This window comes from Puntigrus tetrazona, chromosome 19 (genome assembly GCF_018831695.1).
Source record: "Puntigrus tetrazona isolate hp1 chromosome 19, ASM1883169v1, whole genome shotgun sequence".
NCBI classification, from domain to species: domain Eukaryota; kingdom Metazoa; phylum Chordata; class Actinopteri; order Cypriniformes; family Cyprinidae; genus Puntigrus; species Puntigrus tetrazona.
This window is the reverse complement of record NC_056717.1, coordinates 10875960-10896550: the sequence shown is the minus strand read 5'-3', so window position 1 is coordinate 10896550 and position 20591 is coordinate 10875960. Positions and strand designations below refer to the sequence as shown.

At 38.0% G+C, this 20591-nt stretch overlaps 1 protein-coding gene across 1 annotated transcript in view; it reads left to right on the top strand.

Moving 5' to 3' along the window:
* The window catches only part of csmd2 (CUB and Sushi multiple domains 2), a 241845-nt gene extending 221731 nt beyond the window's left edge, over positions 1-20114 (top strand). The window contains 15 exon segments of the mRNA XM_043218014.1: positions 2850-3032; positions 5344-5520; positions 7463-7642; positions 7753-7926; positions 8103-8276; positions 8531-8604; positions 8698-8809; positions 8904-9083; positions 9999-10064; positions 10212-10373; positions 11154-11266; positions 12274-12361; positions 13740-13872; positions 13979-14156; positions 16161-20114. Coding sequence (XP_043073949.1) covers positions 2850-3032; positions 5344-5520; positions 7463-7642; positions 7753-7926; positions 8103-8276; positions 8531-8604; positions 8698-8809; positions 8904-9083; positions 9999-10064; positions 10212-10373; positions 11154-11266; positions 12274-12361; positions 13740-13872; positions 13979-14138 — 1976 coding nt within the window. The 3' untranslated portion in view covers positions 14139-14156; positions 16161-20114.
* Positions 20115-20591: the final 477 nt, after the last annotated feature.

Genomic DNA, 20591 nt, shown 5'->3' with positions numbered 1-20591 from the left:
TGTCCCATGTCTTCATGGCAGTAATAATTTTACAATCAAAAAGTTTTTGACCTCATTTTTATTTGCTTATTTTTTCTTATATTTAATTGACCCTGTAATATGTTTTTTTGTAGATATGAAAAAAACTGGGAGATTCTCTCACATGGGAATGTAAACTAATGAAAAAAGAGGGGAATATTTTTGCTAACTTTATAATAATAATAATAATAGCACCAATAAATATACATTTAATATATGAATGCATGTTAATAAATACATGTATTTTTTTCATTTTATTTTATTTAATTAAAGTTATTAATAAACCATTAACTATGCCTTTTGCCTCAATAAAATCCTAAAACCTCCTAAAACTCCTATAAACTCAATAAAGCTGCTGTTTTTTTTATAGTTAGTAAGGTAGTTAAGTTTATGTGATAGGTAAGATTAGGGATGTAGAGTATGGTCATGCAAAATATGTGCTTTATAAGTACCAATAAACAGCTAATATGTTGTTAATAGGACTGTTAATAAGCATTTACTTAATAGTGAGAATGCATCCCTATACTAAAATCTTATCTCTATTTTTGTTATTTTTTTATTATTATTATTCCCTATTGGAACACTTGACCATTACACAAACATGGACTTTAATAATAACATTAAACTGTAAATATATAAACATTTATATAGAATCGGTCTTCCCTTTGCAGCGATCTAACAGCTACTATTCTTACTATTCTTATTTATGAGGGATTTTTGCCAATTCATTGAGTAGTGCATTTGTGGGGTCAGGCTATGATGTTGGACAAGACATCAAGACATTTCAGCTCATCACAAAGGTGTTTTAAACATCCGGCTGTTCGTGAACTTTGTGTTGTGCACTGGGGCACAGTGATGCTGGAATAGGAAAGGGCCTTCTCCAAACTTTTCCCACAACGTTAGAAGCAAAGTTTTGTTCAACACTCCCTAGTATGCTGAAGCATTAAGCTTAATGTGAAGCGTGATTTGTCACACCACAAAATAGGTTTCCACTGCTCCAGAGCCCGTTGTGTTTCACACTACACCATCCGGCATCTGCCATTGGTGATCCGAGGCTTGCGCGCCGCTGCTCGTCTATTAAAACCCATTCAGTGAAGCACAGTAGGCTGATATTAATGCTGATTTCAAAAGTTTGGAATCAGCAGAGTGATTTTTAATTGGTGATTGGATTGGTGATTTTTATGCGCCATGCACGACCTGTTCTTGTGGCTGTATGTGGACTTCACTTTGTCTCTCAGGTGCTGCTGTTCATAAACGCTTCCACTTTCCATATGATACTTACATTTGATCGTGGAATATCCTGCAGGCTTGAAACTTCACAAGCTGACTTACATAGCTGACTTATTACAAAGGTGGCATCCGGTCACAGAATTCACTGAGCTCTTCAGAACATTTTTTTCCCTTTAAAAAATGCAGACTCCATGGCCAGGTGGTTTATTTTTATACATCTGCCGTAATGGGTCTGATTGACACACCTGAATTCTGAATTTAATAGTTAAGAGGTGTGCCCCAATACTTTTGTCCATATAATGTGTATATATATATGTAGTGGGGCATGGCTCCATTTTTCACATTTGATGTAGCACAATCTCTGAGGTCTCGTAAGCGTGTGGGATGATGAATCAATGGCTTCAGGATTACAGCCCAGATCAGTGGGTGGTAATACAATATTGCCATATAGGCAGCATCCAGAAGGGCAAAGAGTGTGTCCCCTCATAAACTGGTTTAATCTTCTCATATTGGGCTTGCCGACACAGACTCCCACATGCCTGCCAGGTAATGAGCTGCCCTGCTCCACTATAAACACATCAGTCCAATGCAGCCCTCAGATATGCCAGAAGAGCTTCATCCCTGGCTGTAAAACCACTGACAGGTTAATGTCACAATTCATAACATTCGTATTTTTCAAAAGATTGCTGTTTCTTTCTGTCAGCTGTCAAAAAGTGCATTAGGCTTTTTTTGTGCTAGACAACTTGTGGTTAATAACTGGACTGTCAGTTTGAGTTTGCGAAGATGATATCCGGTATATAAATAGTAGTAATTCTTTAATATTTAGTTTGCCCTTCTCCAAAAGACTCACCGTTCATTTCAAATTAGTGATTGTTTGTTGAGAATTACAGAGGATATATAGGGAATAGAAAGATCATTTGTAAATGCATCAGTGGATCAAAATAAGAGGATTTGCTGAAGAACACCATGGAGCGCACAGGTCGGCATTATGAGCAGGGAAATTATGGGAAATTTTCTGTCCCTGGTGCTTTCTTATCCAAAGTAAATTATCACCTAAACCAAGCCGCTGTGATGCCTCTTTTTCATCTCCTTTGCCAGGTCTACCGCAGAGAGTTGTTCAATAAATATGAATGAAATTACTCATCATCTTGTGTAAATCTCAGTTAACCTCTTTAAATAAAAATCTAACGTAATAGAGAGCAAGTTTGAAAGTCCTGCGAGGCATCTAGATAGTAGTTTTCCCATCACCCACTGTCAAAGGATCTAAATTGAACTGGTTTGAGGGCATTTTCATTGTATATAGACACTACACCAAGGGTTTGAAAGTCTTGGTACTCAAGGTGTATAGACAACAATTGATTTTAATGGGAGTGATTTAGCTTTATTGATTTTCTCACTGCATGTGTCTGTTGGTTAAACAAGATGTGACTAAAATCACCACCTTATTCCTGAATTATAGCTTTTTCAAATGTGTGGTTTTAAATGCCAAACCAAAATGAAGTGAAAATTGACATTATGGCATTGATTAAAAGATATATTTTTTGTTAACGCTGCCATAAGAATAAGTGTCCAGGTGCTTATATGAACGTGTGTTGTTTCAGGGGATTCTGCTGGTTTGTGCGGAGACCCTGGCATCCCAGTGCACGGGATCCGTCTGGGAGAGGAGTTTACCGTAGGGAGCGTCGTACGATTCAGCTGCGAGCCTGGCTACCTTCTGAAGGGCTCCTCCGAACGAACCTGCCTGGCTAACGGGAGCTGGGTGGGCATCCAGCCTGAATGCCACGGTAAGAAAAATGAAACCTGGGTGGTCTGCAGAAGAATGCAGCTGAACGCAGATGATTAATCGCTTCTGCCTCTAGAAGATTCTGCTACACTCCAAAATCCCAGCCTATGCAAATTTCTCAGCAAGTTATTTCATAGTGGTTTGATTGTGCACACAAACTTGTACAAAACAAAAGAGACAAACTGACAGACTGAGGTAGTAAGTGGTTGGCGAGAAGTTATTTTCATCTTGATTGGTTCCGGTCTGTTCTGCGCTGTAGCTTTAAAGTGGCTCAGTACACCTGGGGTGTACACATGTTACACTTCTACCCGTACCGTGTTTCCTTTCTCTCAACATGCTGAAACGACTGTGCCAGCCCTACTGGTCCCCTGGACACTGGGCTGCTGTGTTTGCACTCTCTCTTTCTCTCTTAAACAGCATTATTATTCTGCTCGTGTTGGTTTGTGTAAAGTGCCTGCAGAGTCAGGCTGACAACCCAAAGAAAGGCATGTCAGAGAAGCAGAAAACCCAGGTTAATTACCCGTGTGGAGATGCCTGCCATTTTTCTTACCCTGCTTTTTTAACACCAGCCATTTGTTTTATCTCACATCTTGTTAACAGTCACCCCTAAACATTCCAGATATTTTTAGTTTTGCATCTCTTACAAAGCACACTGTCATCTCATTCCCTCCCTGCCTCCCAAATGCTTGGGGGTTGTGCGTTTTAAAATGTGTGCGCTTGTGTATCTGCCTAAGTTTGTGTTTCTCTTATTGATTTGACCCTTGGGCTATTGTTATCCATGCCAGTTCAGCAAACTGTGGTGGCTTAAAAGGTGGATTCTCAGAAAATGCCGACGTTTCAAGAGAGCAAATCAATAACAACCTAAAACCCTTCTCATAAATTTACATCCTGAATACGCCATAAAAAGCTCATCGTCTTAAAGTGCAGGGGGAAATCAAGATGACTTTTTCCGTTTATGTCCTTATCACAAATGTTTGATGTCCTAGCATTTACTTATAAGAGGAAATAGACCTTTCTTTGCAGAAATGGTGTGCTTTATGATAATGTGATAAATGATTTAAAATAGTGGTTGTCAACTGGTGAAACGTGATGTAATAAAAGGAAAGCAGGGAAAACATTTTACATGCAAATGATTAATAAACGGCAACACAGTTACTTCTAGTACAAAAGCTGTAGTTAATGATTTGTTAATAGCAAGAATTGGATCTTCAAAAACAAAACTTTATATTAGGTGTCCTTAACTACTGTGTATTTACATTTAAATTAATCATTTCATACATTGCATTTCTTGTGTACTTTCATGTTTTTGCATTGTACTTATATTTTTAAGAATAACTATATGTAGTTACATCTGTAATTAATTTTTGTAATTTCATTATATGTTGACCCATCACTGTAACCTACCCCTAAACTTACCCATAACACTAAACCTGTCCCTAACCCGTGTCCCGACTTAATAGCAGTAAAAGTGTTTTGCAATACAATATGATCACATCACGTAAATTGTACTTATGTACCTTCAGCAATAAATAGTAGTTAGGGCCACCTAATATAAAGTGTGGCCAAAAAGTGACCTAATAAACTTAAAACTAATCATACTGTATACTTATTTATTCTATAAAAATATCAAATCGTGCAAAAATAAAATAGGCTCATTCACTTTTAAAATCAAGCAGATTTTGTTTTCTCAAATTGACATCAAATGTTCTCTATACAGTGAAACTCTGTATTTTGGCACAAATTCATTCACACATTATGCCGACAACAGCGTGCGGTAAATTAATGATACCACTCAAATTTGGGTTCGACTGATAATCATATTTGGTACTGTGTTAGGACGCCACTTGATTTCCAATGTAAAACCAGAGCCAAAGGACACTAGCGTATGTAATAACAGATGATTACAGGTTTGTTTTTTTTAACCTCAGTATTCACCACTGAAGTTCTCTGTTTTCATGTTGGCAAGTCTCCAGTGCTCAAACCTCTAGCCCATATTGGTGGCATCCCTGGTCGTGAGTGTGTGTCCACCTGCTCTTTATTGGCACACACTCATGAATAATCTCCATCTGCCCTGTCCTGGGGCAAAGGATTGTCTAATGTATGAAATCACCTGCAGTAAATGTGTTTACTAATTAAACGCTAAATTAACAAATAACTGTCCAGGTCGGAGGAGGGGCATGTTCTTTGAATCGTGTAGATGCCTAGTAGTGAGCCAGCCTCCCTTGCGCCTCCCTTGAGATTCATGTTCTACACTGATCATGTATCTTTGTCACCTTGCATGCCATCTGATATTCTCCTGTTGTCTTTCACAGTGGTCTCCTGTGGCAACCCTGGAACTCCCCGTAATTCCATGATCCAGTTCCACGATGGACTTGTGTTTTCCCGTTCTGTCACGTACTCCTGCAGAGAGGGCTACTACTCCACCGGCCTGCTCACTCGTCATTGTACTGTCAATGGCACCTGGACCGGAGACATGCCGGAATGCACAGGTGCCCCATCAATATCTCAAGAGGAGTTTGGATAGATTAAACATATTTTTTTCAAGCTAGCATCATTAAAAAGGTGCTTCATTTCGTTAGGACTGCATGTGTTTAAGCACAAAGGCGAAAGATTTACCCACAAGGTCACAAGGGTTTGCTGAAATTCTAGTAACCTTAGCTCTTTAAAATTTTAGGTAGAACTCAAAGACCCCATGAAATCAAAATCAGAGTTTTGTTGCTTTAAATATATCAACACTATATGCCAGTTGAACTAATTTGACTAAATGTATAGACCTTATCTGGGGGAATACAAACCAAAAATATCAATGGCTCATCTTGGGCTCAATATTTGTTTTCTAGTATGACAACGTTATCTGCCCTAATTAAACTGTACCTGCCCTAGCTAAAGTGGAACTACTGCAAGTATTCTTCAGGTACACTTCAAATATATTGCATTTAAATACTGAAAATATTAAAAAATCCTCATCAGTAGTGATATTAAAACACATATTTATAAAGAAATGTGAACTAGCCCAAATAGTGAAATACCCCAAAGTCAGTCTTAAGTGATTCGTCATTAAATGTGTTAATAGATTTGAACAATTGTTAGTATGAAATAAATGTATTTTAAATATAAATGACTTTTCACTAAAGTACTTCTGAATAGCTTCAGCACGTAGCAATTCACGATTCATCCTAGCTCTGTTTCTTAATTGCTGATTAAAAAGATTGCATGCTATCTAGTAATCTTATTCTAATCAAAAGAGCTTTTTTAAGCTTGTTAGTATTGTGTACTCAGCTAATTGAAATGTTATCCTTAGCATTGCAGTTGTTCACCTGTCAACAAAGACTAGCTCCTAGCAAACAAATAGCAGAGGTAAAAGTAAGCATTTATTCTGTAGGATTATGAAGAGAGAAGATCGTTTACCTCATTTATCTTGTGAAGTAGTTTTGTAATATGGGAATTTTGACTTATTAATGCATTTCATTTGCTTAAAAGTAATTTTTTATCACTGTCCGTATGCATCTCTCTGAGCAACACCGTGATCATACACCATCTCAGCAAATGATAGTTCTAAGTTGGAAAGTTTCCATGTTCCAAGTGCTAACTATAAGTGGCTTTCCTTAACAATTTCCTAAATAGCTAGTTGGAAATTCCTACTTTCCGAGTTGAATGGAATGCAGGATAAGTCGACTACGCTCATAGTGTCTTTTCATAGGGTCTTTAAGTAGCTTTAGAAAGGAACGGTTTTACTCTCCAGATTCTCTTACGTTAAACTGCTCTGAATAGTACAGCTCTCAGTGGTCGAGCTCTTGAGGAATCCAGAGGCTGGAGCTGAATTGGTTTTGTTCGCGTGAAGCTTTTCAATGCATTGTGGGACAGGAATTAATAATGAGGCACAGTGTTCTCCATTATCCCAGCCCTGGACACAAGCTGATCAGGGACGTCTACATAGCAGCCCTGTGTTGGAGAGATAGAGACTAGCCCTGTCCCCCCTCTTGGCAGCCACCCGAGTGACTTACCATGCTCATAAAAACACAATGCTCACTGTTCAGGCTCTGAGCAAATGGTGGTCACGTGCAAACGTTACTGCTCCAGACACATTGGTGTCTTTGGCACAGAGCAGGTGCCGGTGGCCTCAGACTAGAGGAAGTGACTAGAGGAAAGAGCCTCCCAAAGCTGACGCCTAAAACAGTTCATTAATTTAAAAGCACCACTAAGAGTGATAAAACATCTTGTTGCTTCCAGTTTATGGCCCTTTTAATATGAAAATGTTTCTGCCTAAATTTGTTATCTGTTTCAATGAAACTGCTAATTATAAAATGCTTCCAAATCATCCGAATTTTGGCACACTTGTCCTCGCTTGTCATTTAGCCATGGACTTCCTCTTATCACACCATAAATGCTTTCAGCTTTTCTTTGATTTCACGTTGTTCTCTTTGCTTCCAGTCATTAACTGTGGAGATCCTGGTGTACCAGCTAATGGTATCAGACTGGGCAGTGACTTCACGTATGGCCACACCGTGAGCTTCCAGTGTTCACCAGGCTTCACTATGGATGCCGACCGTGCCTCAGTGCTCATCTGCACCAAGGATCGCACATGGAACAGCACCAAGCCAGTTTGCAAAGGTTCGAATCCACCTCTTGTTAATGGAAATTTATTGTGTACTTGAAACGGTTAGGTTGTTGTTTTAGTTTAGTTTAGTTCAACGTGATTGATTGTCTGTGTCCTCTCACAGCCATTGTGTGTGGAGCGCCTCCCAGCATCCCCAATGGTCAGGTGGTGGGCTCTGACTTCCAGTGGGGGTCCAGCATTAGTTATTCCTGTAATCAGGGTTACCAGCTTTCCCTTCCCACTATTCTCACCTGCCAGGGCATAGGAAACTGGAGCGGCGAACGGCCACAGTGTTTTCGTAAGTGCAAATTTTTATAAAGGGTCCAATTACAATTTGAGGTTTACCAGAAATGTTCATAAGAATTTTAAGCCACATAGAAAACTTTTAACTGGATGTTTGTAAAGTTTAGCTGGTGATGGTGGCAATACTTTATAGTATAATAATTTCCTCAATGAGTTTCACTTTCCCCTCAGCTGTATTTTGTGGAGATCCAGGGATACCAGCCCAGGGCAAGCGAGAAGACCGAGGGTTCACATACCTGTCCTCCGTTTCATTCTCGTGTTACCCGCCTTTGATCTTGGTTGGCTCTGCTCGCCGTTACTGCCAGTATGATGGAACCTGGAGTGGAACCCAACCATCTTGCATAGGTCAGCTGATAAATGTTGTTCTGACAAATTATTATATCACAAAATGGAATACAACAAGTGATTGGGATAGTTTTGTAATGTAATTGTTGTTTTTGACTGGTTTTCAATTTAAAAGTTTAATAAAAATAAATAAAAAAAAAACATTTTGCTGAAGACTAGATTTCTTTAATCATAAATACAGATTCCAAATGTATTTCTGTCGTGGTTGTATTGTTTTTTTTATTACTATTTAATTATTTATTTATTTATTACAGATCCCAGTCACACCAGCTGTGTAGATCCTGGCACTCCTCTCTTTGGCCACCAGAACAACTCTCAAGGCTACCAGGTGCTAATCACATCAAACCAAGGCCTTTATCAGTTCATCCCGAATGCATTTTTACTTGTAATGTATTCACTATCTGTGTGTTTTCATCATCAGATTGGTAGTTCAGTGTACTACAGCTGCAGAAAGGGCCACCTTCTTCTGGGCTCCATCTCTCGGACTTGTTTGCCCAACCTCACCTGGAGTGGCATGCAGCCTGAGTGCATTGGTTAGCTTAAAAATGATTTATTACAAATAATTGCTTGTTTTTACACAACACACCCTCCACAATGTAAGATTTTTTCTCTTCTTTCTCTCCTCAGCCCATCACTGTAATCAGCCAGAGCTCCCTGCACAGGCAGATGTAGGCGCTATAGAGCTGCCATCTTTGGGTTATACGCTCATCTACACCTGTCAGCCTGGTTTCTACCTTTCTGGAGGGTCTGAACACCGCACCTGCAGGGCTGATGGCAGCTGGACAGGGAAACCTCCGCTGTGTGCACGTATGTACAAAATACTTCATAAATACTTGTGTGATCCCACAAACCAAAACATACTCAATTAAAATGTGCTTTTACATGCAAATGGAAAATAAATTGATCGATTTGTTTTGAGCACGTTCATTCCACATGTGTGTTTTGGTATATCCCATCTGCTTGACTCATTTGCAGTTTTCAACCACTTTGTGATTTTTCTTCTCTACAAATGTTGATAAATGGCCAAGTCCACCTGTTTCTTCTCCGCAACTGCTGTGATCGCTGTGCCCAATTCATCAAGTTATTGTTGAAATTTTGTATTAGTAGAGCTCTGATTAGCCCAATGGAATGCATTGATTTGGTTTTGGAAAGCCCAGACTGCCATAAAATATCATCAGATAAACATCAGTTCCCGTATAGTATTTACAACGCCGACTGAGAGCGTATGGGGCAGAAAAATAAGATTAACAATTTCCTTTTTACTCTGCTGAAGGAAGATGCTATTAGTCTCAAGTTAAACCCTAAATGCATCATAGTCTGAAATCTTTTATAATAAAGCTGAAAGTAGGGTTCTGGCCTTTTGCTGTGAAAGGATATTAACAGCACCTCTGGGAGACCAGAGAGTGAGACAACATAGTCGTATAACAACTAATAAAGCTGTTTTTCCCCCACTGTGTGTGTCCAATCATCTTATAATGTCTTGCGAAGTACACTTCACAGGGTATTCATATATATATATATATATATATATATATATATATATATATATATATATAAGTACAATTCTAAATCATAGAATGTCTATATGTTCTGCACTTATGATCCAAATGTTTTTGGTTTTGATTTATTGTAAGCACATTTGTTAGTACTCCTTTTGAACGGTCGATGACAGGTGTGTTCTGCCTCTTCTTCTGACACTATATATACTTACTTGTTCTATAGCTGATAACAGACCCAGCGGAAAAACTGTAGGAACGGTGCAAGAGCCACCCAACACAAAGCAACCCGGTAAGTTTCACTGTCTATCATAAATTAAAGTAATCTTTTAATGTAAGGCAGCTTAATTAAACATTTTTTTCTTGAAATATTTCAGTCACTTGAATGTATAATACAGCAGCTCTTGTCTTTGTGTTCTTTTCTATGCCTCTATCTCAGTGCCAAGTGGGGTTTTTGCTAAGAACTCTCTTTGGAGGGGTTCATACGAATATCTAGGGAAGAAGCAGCCAGCGATGCTTAGCATAACTGCTTTTGAACCATTCAGCAATCGGGTCAATGGCACTCTCATGGACCACAGCGGAGTGCAGCTCAATCTGGCTGGTGAGTGTTTTTTATTTTAACCTCACAACACATTTTACCAACCACTCATTTGTGACGCTTCAGCAGCAAGGTAATGCCAATTTTCTGGCTTGTACTGCCTCTAGCACTGTGTTTTGTATAGTCTAAAGGAAAAAAGTTGAAAATCTGTATTTGTTACATACTTCAAACATTATTTTGTTGTGGTCCACTGAGCATAAAAGGAGATATTTTGCAGAATGGCTAAAGCCAGGGACACACTACACAACTTTTAATATCTGAAGAGATTTTGTATCACTAAACAACATGCACTAGTTGACTTTGTAAATCGTTAAAGAGACAAAAAAATTGGCATCGTACACTAATGACTGAGCATCAGATACCACTAGACGTTTTTTTTAAATGAAATATCATTACATGTTTTAAATTCTCCAAATGGATGGAATCATAGTCTAAAACTGAAAAAAAAAAAAAGAATAATTGTGTCTATTATGCACTATGCATTCTTGCATATTCTATAAACTGTCAACTAATTATGATCATATTATCAACCAAATACGCAGACTGGCTCTGACTTTTGCCAACTAGCCTATGTTTTATTCTTTTAATCTGTATTCCATATAGTTAATACTGTATGTAATTAAAATGTAACTGTTAATGTAAATTTAAATAAATTGTACTACTTTCATTATTTTTACATTGTCTTTACAAACTAACACAAATACAACAAGTAAGCTTTGATTGTTTTTTTGGAACACTCATGATACCCAGCAACACTCTTCATCATTTCCTCCATTTCTGCAGGTACCTATAAGAAAGAAGAAGCCCAATTGTTGCTGCAGGTGTATCAGATTCGAGGACCTGTGGAGATCTTCGTTAACAAGTTCAAAATTGATAACTGGGCCTTGGATGGACATGTATGTATATTGGTTTTTTCCTTTTCCTCTGATCTTCCATGAAGTTGTAACAGGAAGCCCTTGTGTGCCTTACATCCGTAGAATCATTATCCTGACGTTTTGAAATGAAGACTCCCTGCAGTGTGAAACGTGGAAGTAATAATCATTGTGATGATTCTACTGATTTTCCATGTTGTAATGGATTAAATTCAAACAGATTGTTTGCTTTGAAGATATTAGGCAACGGCAGATCAAATATTTGAACCACATATATGTGATTTAACTTGACCCAGCATTCCGATTGGCTTATGCGTAAGTGGACTGGTTACTGAGCAAAAGAAGCGTCTTACATTTGATTTCAGCAACCATGCTTTTATGTTGATGCAAGTGCTTTTTTTCCTTCATGGTAAGACTCCATGCAGATGTGGTCCTCAAAGTCGTGAACCTTTACTGGAACCTGAGAGTGCTCAATGTGTACTTCAGTTCTTACAGGCTGATGTAAGGGCTCTTGTACAGGGCCAGACCTTGGGCTGCTTGTAACTACTGAAACCCTCAACCACACACACACACTCACACACACACAGAGCTTGTCACTCCTGGGGATAGAAGAGAACCGACAAAGTTTTTCTTTTAATTAAAACGTCAGTTAAATCATTGCTGGGTAATCAGGGCCAGACGTCTCTACCCCCCTCCAATGCACTTGGGACAAGCACCTGGGAGAGTGTAATTAAAAGTGTGTGGCTCTGTGTGTGTGTGTGTGTGTGTGTGTGTGTGTGTGTGTGTGTGTGCGTGCGTGTGTGTGTTCATGTAAGAGAGAGATAGAGAAAACACAAGAGGTAAAGCAGAAGGAAGAAAGATAGTTTTATGTGTTTGTATGTGGATTTGTACACTTTTTATGCCACAGAGAGGAATGTTGGGGAAAGTAAACGTCAAACATAAGTAGTCTTTGACACATTTTACCTTTCAGTGACTCATTTGTGACATTTTAAAAATTCTTCTCACTTGCCGTTTTGTACTTTTCTCCTCAGGTGTCATACATGCCTTCTTCGGATTCATTTGTGTACCAAGGCTTTGTTCGAGGAAAAGGCTTCGGCCAGTTTGGACTTCAGAGGCTGGGTATGTGTGCTTATAGGACTCTAAAATATTTGTCAATAGGATCGGATTAAAAATTGCCAAACAGAAGTGTATTATGTTTTAGAATGAGTTTGAAGCAACATATTTACAGAATTAAATGACAATTTAAAATGGCATCAAATCATGTCGTTCTATCAACCTGGGACCCCAAACTGATGCTTGGTGTTCTAGCTTAGCATAGCATATTTGCTCATCTTATACCCTTTTCAACTGATTGATTCTGCGTGTAATTATTTACACCCACAATTCTAGACAGACTCGATTCAGTATTTATATATGAAAATAATTTATTTTATTACACTGTTCTCTTTAATGCTTGATTCGGATTGATTTATTATAGCAAAACACATTACAGGGGTTTATCTGTGTGGGGTTGGATGGGATGCTTAAACAAATCAGTCCAAAAATTAGCATATAGATGCTTCAGCATTTTGAGCTGGCAAAGTATTTTAATATTAAACAAAATACACACTTGAGCTTTAATGTCATAGCGAAAATGTCAACCCTGTGTCCTTTCCTCAGATCTATCAGTTAACAATTATATGTTTAAAATGATATATACTGCCAATGCCGCCCCCACAACAGCTATCATGTATTATTATAATGCAATTGAGTAGGAGAGAAAGGAAAACTGGAGTCGGTGTAAGTATCTGGTGTACAGCTTGTGGAAGCCAAACCGTGAACAGTCTGTCAAATCCTGCCATAATGAAACAGGCTCGCCTTCGTCTCTAAACGACAGCTGTATAGACTCCTATCCCAACATCGTCAGACAGATTGAGCAAACAGAAGATTTATTAATAAGAGGGGCCATAGTGGAAAGAGCGCGTGTGTGTGTGTGTGTGTGTGTTTTTGTGTGTGTGCGCACACCCATATTCCATCATTTCACGTTGGTTTGATGAGCTGGCTCTATTGAGTTAGTTAATTGAATCTCCCACTTGCTGCCTTGATGTTATTGGGAAGCATTTTGGCATTGTCTGATGAACAGGTGCACTGACACTCTCTCGTTGTTTAGGAAAGCTCTGTGGTCGAAATTGAAAAGTGAATTCAAAATGACTTCATCTTTGCCGTGTCTTGATATCTGTAATTAAAAAGCATTGTCAAGATAATGCAGTTTGACATCTCCCAAAAACAAGTCCCCCAGTCGAGTTATACAAAACAGTGAGATGTGAAGTTTGCCCATTTAATTGATTAATTTCTTATTTGTTGCATGGTTTCGAATCAATCCAAACACATGCTTCGACAAAAAGCTTTTCACTTGTGGTTAGTTATTCTTAATAACAACTCTATACAGAAATCGTTTATTCCTGTATTGTTTGAAAAGGTAAATTTGGTAAACACTTTCTTTTATGTTTTTTTACAGAGGGCCTTGATCCAAATCGCGAGAATCCAGGCTATAACTTTGCCTCTAATAGCAGTTCAGTGGCAGCAGCCATTTTAGTGCCTTTTATTGCCATGATCATAGCAGGCTTCGCTCTGTATCTCTACAAACACAGGTACAGCACTTCACCAAAGACGTATTGCTCATTGTACATTGATTTTTGTGATTTATTATGAAAGGTTCTTCCAGAATATTTGGTAATGCATCTTGTTTACCTGCAGAAAAAGGCCCAAAGTACCCTTCAATGGTTACGCGGGCCATGAAAACACCAACGGAAGAGCCACTTTCGAGAACCCTATGTATGACCGCAACATCCAGCCCACTGATATCATGGCCAATGAGACAGAGTTCACGGTCAGCACAGTGTGCACAGCAGTATAGCAACCGCTCTAGTCAAAGGTGAGTCTTCAACCAGAGAGATCTGTACTTAGTGAAGAGATCTGACTTCAATACAGGTAACAAATAATAAAAATACTGTCAATAAACAGGTTTCAAATCAAAATCATGACACTGTTTGCCTCAGAACCATATACCTTCACATCAGAAGTGTGTCTTTATTAGAAGTCCACTAAGTTGTGGAACAAAGCTAATAATTAGTTGTTTTCGTTAAACATTGTACTAGCTTTGTGAATTATGAGCTGGTTACAGTCTGATATTTGTTGAATTTACTTGTTTTTTTCCTAGAAGAACTTGTTTCAAGATTTCAAAGTCATAGCGTGACCTTAGCATTCTAGCGTGCTTCATTAGACTACTGTACAAACTAGCATGGTGTCAGGGATGAAAAGGTCATTGGCGAACAAAGTTGAGATCTCGCGGTGTAATAAGCCGAATGAGGACAAAGACCTCAGGGAAAAGGAAAAAAGCAATATATCCTCACATAGTTGCTTTAGAATGATTTAGGGGATCATTTGCTGTATATTGTTGCTATTATACACAAACTGCCTTTTCAGCATATAGTTTGTTTGAATAGGGAGTGGGGGAATTAAAACTAGAGAAATTTTACTTCTAAAACTGACTTTATCGCCCTAGTTTTGCCCTCAGACAAAATGGAAAACAAACTGCTGAGGCAAGGGGATAAGGATAGAGAAGTATTGAATTTTAATTTATTTATTTCAGCTGTTATACTCTCTTCGCAAGATTTTTTTTTTTAAAAGAGCACCTAATCTAAGCCGCAGACTATGAACTTGGGCAGGATTTGTAATTGGTTTCCCCTTGTATCCCATGTATTTAAATCTGTTCTGCTGATTTGAACCTGAAATAGTTCTTTGTCATGTGCTTTTCCGTTATTTGAGGATTTTTTATTGCTTTCCTAAATTGCGTAAGAGTTAAAAATATGTTGTTACAATGTTAGTCTAATACATATTTATATCTCTTTTTTGCTACTTTTTCCCCTTTTTACTATGTCCATCTGTGTTTTTGTCTTCCTTTCCCATCTGACTAGCAGTGTAACTGCAAAAAAGTACTAAAAGTAGCATTGCTATTAACTACATCTTTCAGTATCCTAGCACTCTCCTCAGCTGTTTTTAAAATAGCTTTTTCAGTAATATGATTTTTTACAATCTGCACAGAATACATGGCGAAACCTTTTCAGCTACGAAGTTTCAACATTTAGGGGCTTTATGATGCAGATTTGATGACCTTTATGTTTTGCGATTTTAGGAGAGGACAGTGTAGAGCAGACAGGAATCAAAGTGGGAGGAGGCAGGGGGTTCCAGGAAAGGTCCTCGAGACGCCCATGACACAGTAGCGTTATATGTTGGTGTACTGCCCACTAGCACTGCTATAAGAACTGCAGCCCACACTTGAAAGCTGGATTTCAGGAAGCCCTTTTAAATAGCACTTTGCCTCGGCTTGTGGGATTGGTCTTTGTTTGATGTTCATCGTTAATATTTTGGGTTGTCATGTGGCTGAACATTTTATTACAGTTAATCTTAGCAGATTGCTGAAACCTGCTATTTTTTCTCACTATTAACTACATTATAGTAATATATTGTCTTAAGTTTTATATTTCTGTTAATGTTAAGATCCTTAATTTTGTATCAGAAATAAGATAATAAATATATAATCTGATTATTAGACATTACAAAGTTTCCTCTTAAGGTGTGGTGGTCCTATTGGCAAACAATTGGGGGCCGGAAAATCCATAGTCTAATGTCAATGGTGTCAATATATTGTCAGTATATGAAGCACAGCTCACACAGAAGTCACTTTAATGCCAAGCTTTCAAAAATAATTAACGTGACTGACTTGAAAGTGACTTTTCAATAAATAACTTCAAGCTGCTTTTTAGGACCTTCTAGAGTAGCTACTTCAACAGTAGTTTATCTATTCTAAATATTGCATAGCTTGAGAAGTTGCATCAAGACTGCATACAAACGTGTCTCTACTCTTCTCTTTTCACAGCCTGGATATAATCTTTCCCTCACCACACAACTGTTCCCATAGTAAGAATGGGCCACATGGATGGACTAAAGAGGAGGATTTTTTTGGTTTTTATTTGTAAACCAATTCCAGTTGTGACAAAGTGATAAACCTTGACAACGATGCTGTCAAAGCGCATCAATGGAGATGCACTGATAAAGAACCACGTCAGTGCTTGCTAGCTAAAACTCTGTCCTTACACTCTTCTGCTGTCTCCTCTTTTTTCCTTCCCATGGAACGTCCTATTTGACTATGGCAGCGCAAAGGGGCACATGTGAAGCTCACAGCCGTCGCTTGCCAAAAACAAAGACAAGAGATACATTGTTCGGTCAAACGAAGGCCGAATTCTCACTCTTGAGTTGGAGGAAGTCTTCACGTGAGCAGGAAGTCACAAAAAGTATGTTGCTGGAGAGTTGAAGCTTTGTTTTACTTTTGTATCTTGAGTTCTTTCCATGGAGTGCATTTTGGCTTCTTTTATCCCATTTCCACCTACAAACAAAAATCACAAGTGCAGACTTCACTGAGGACACACTCTCTTGACACCTTCCCCATCAGTTCCTTGAGTTTGTAACGCCACAACTCGATCTGAAGTTGAATGAGAGACTTATTAGAAGACATGGATTCTAGCTGTAGCACCTCTCTTCTCATTTCAGCCTGAAGGACCGAGTGTTCTTCCGCCATCTTATCATGATCCTGGCTGAAAATGGACAGTCCAACCCTTCAAGCAGCCCAGCAGAGAACACAAAAGATGTGTTTTGGGCTTTTTGAAGCTGACTTCATGGCCATTATCTGCTGTCATTTTCTTATTTTCACGCTGACAGAAGAAAAGCAGCCCACATTGGAGGGTTGGATTTGTATTAGCCAGGTATTACCCAATCTGAACAACCTTGTGTGTTTGGATGTTCTTAGTTGGATGGTCTTGATTTGTGGGCTGGGATATTTTGGTAAAGAACCATTTGTTAGCATTTACAGTTCTTCAGGTATAACTGAATGACAGGATCCAATGATTTTTACACAGCCCTTGAAGAATTGGAGTACAGAGGTAAATATAACTTGAGACGTGTCTTTCGTAACCAGGGGAGGCTCTACTTTTCGGGCCTCAAGTTTTGAAGTCAAGGATAAGGATGACGTGAAGGTTTTAGTCAAAAGGAGCCAACACCAAATGAGCATGAAAATATTTAATCTCTGTAGCTTTGTGTCATAATCTGTTTCCCTGCACATTCCTCCATGTCATCCATGCCCACGCCACACTTACGATAAGGAAAAGGGGCTTAGAAATCACTCCTCAAAATACTAATCCAAGGCTGGTGGTTTATTTGCATGCATTTACCCCAATAACTTGATGGGAAGGTTTGAAGTTCAGCAACAGCTTGGGAAGTTTGCCACTGAATAACTTAACATTTTGTTGCGAAAGTACACTATATTCTGGGCGCAGCATCCTTTAACTGGCCAGTGTTATTGAGATTTGTAATTCAGTTATTGAATATTATTGCCTCTGCTTGTTTCTGCATCATTCGGTTCGATTTTCTTGTCTTACGACCTCTGTTACCTGATGCCGGCATTTACTTTCCAGTGGGCATTTAAATTCCTCCAGTTTATATGCTGTACTCTTCAGCTTCTGAAATCAATCACTGATATAATTGCTTTTACTGGTTTATTACTTTTGAAATCTGTAGCCTATCATGGTTGTGTTAATATGATATTACCCAGAGCTTGTTTCAATTGTAAGTTGATCGAAAAAGCAAAGATTATATTTCCCTTGGGATTTTATGGGCCAGGTACAATTATCTTCAACCTATTGACATTAGCTTTACTGACAAGCCTGTAGTATGGCCATCTTTTTTAGGAGAATTTCAGTGTGGATGGCATCTTAAAGCATTTTCCACATATCAGACATCACTGTGGAAGTTTATCTCACGTTCACTTGGTGTTTTACATTCTCACAGTTACATTTATATCTCAGCAACCCAACAATAGCATTGCTGCCAGATTTACAACACTGACCAATATCTTAAAATCCTCCATAAAATGCACTTTGCTAGTGAAAATTCAAGGCACAAGGGCTTCAAAGTCATCACCTCTGCTTTATTTTTCATCTTTGTGTATATTAACCCAGAACTTTGTTGTATCCAGGCAGCCTGTGTTTCATGCTTGTCCATCTGTTTCTCGTAACAGTGCCTTGGTAACTCTATATGTGGTGTATCCAATCTCTTCTTATTGCTCCATTTTTATTATTATTACACACTGGTCAAGAGTTGCCAGTTGCTAGGGGAGAATATCAAAGACGCAGATTTTTTTTCTCCCTGGTAGAGAGTCAAATCTTAGTTTTTCTCAGTTTAAGAGAATCACACAAACACAAAAATAACAACCAGCACCCCAAAAACATGATAATTTATATCTTAACAAATTCCTTTAGGTTAGAACCTGCACTTTAAGGGAGTAAGTAAACACTTTTCTTTGTCCTTCATGCTAGCATGTGTCATGAAAATATTCCTATATTGTGATTATTACTCATGTCACAAAACTTACGGTGCTGCTATGCCAAAGCAAAAGGCATCAGCCTATTTTATATACATACAGAGAGAGGCATCCAGCCAGAATCAAAAGCATTACAGCATTTATGATATTTATAGCATTTAGCTGAAACACCCAGCACATTCTTGTTGCCGTTCAAGTCTGTAACCATGTCGTCGTTGTACTCTGCCTGGCAGCCCTCCTTAATTTATACTCATCTTGACAGAATCACACATACATTCGTAAAAATGGAGACCAGCACTTCAGTTAATTTACATTCTCGAATATTACCTTTGGGTATTTGTGATGAGTATATGGCAACTCTGTTCATCAAAGGTTTTGTTGGCATGCAATTGAAGCAAAGAGGATTGCGAAAACTTTGGTAGTGTCAATGTTTTTGTCTCATTTATCAGTCTTTAATAGACGAGAAGTTTGGATGTAGACAATATCGGGACTGCACTGAATGTATTTTTAATTTTGGATATATCTATCTATGCTATATCTGCTTTACACATATTGAACATCCAACAAACTGCATAATTAAACCAGTCAGGTCCCTTTTTAAAAACTTATTGGGATAAAAAGCAACCCTAAAAGACTGCATATCAATATATTAAAATTGCACACTACAGATTATATCGAATATAAGTATATGAAAATGTACTACAGGATGAACATATCAGCTTTGTGTGGAGGTCAATGTGAAAACATCTCGGTATGTTTAATTTTTTAATTTTTTTTCTCTCATTTTGAGATCCACAACCATGCATTTCTCTCCAGTTGGTAAGAGGTACGAGCCCAGCCTTGAAGGACTTTTAAAGGACTGCTCTGCTCTGGCTATCCAAAGCCTAAAGGAATACAGTCAGTCTTGAGTTACGTACTTGACCAAAAGGATTTTTTTTTTTTTTTTTTCTTTTTTTTTTTTTTTGGAACAGTGACTTTCAAACTTTCAAGGACCTTAATGGAACGGCCTGTTGCGGATATCTAGACAGAGACTCTGATGATGAAAGGAGAACTAATGAATAGAAACTTTTTTTGTACAGAGATATATTTTTATGAAAATAAATTTGTAATATAAAAAAGAGAAAGTGTATTGACAGATCTGTAAATGTTTTTCATTATTGTAGTACAAATGCTAGTGGGGATTATAAAATATATATATATATATATATATATATATATATATATATAAAATATATATATACAAAGACAAAATAGACAAAGGTTTTTGTAAATGTAAAAAAAGATTGTATATAGAAGTTTACATATTGTAAATATGTAATACCCAACATGGCTTGTCTGCAATATATAAAATGTATTTTATCTGTCTGTATATGATGCTTTGCATTGTGTTTAAGCTTATTCTACTTTCTTGAACTTGAAACCTATTTTGAAGTTTTTGGAATAAAAAATGAAAACATATATGTGCCTGCCATTTTTTTCATTGTGTGAAAGGTGTATGGCTTTGCACATGATTATGATTTATTCATCTGTGCACCTGGCCTGACAAAACAGGACAATAAGACGTTATTTTTTTGTGTTAGTCAAAGAAACCTTATTTTATTCGTGAATCCAAAAGTCTATAGAAAAATCCTTTTGGGATTTTGCAGAGGGAACCAGGGTGACACCAACATCCAGGTTGTTCTATAAAATATAGCAGTCTATTTGAAACCATTTTTCGTATCTTCTTACAATAATTCTGTCTTTTACATGTGGCTGTTTAAGGGCAGCAAGGGTAAATGAGAATCAATGGCAGATCTGATTGTTGATTTTCTAATGTATAATCCCTATTGATGTAGTTTTCCTTTTCTCCTGTAGCATGTTGTTGCTCAGTAGTAGTTGTGACTTGTTACAGTGCTGTTTCTCTGTTCAGATTCCTGTGTTATGTGGAGGTAAAGT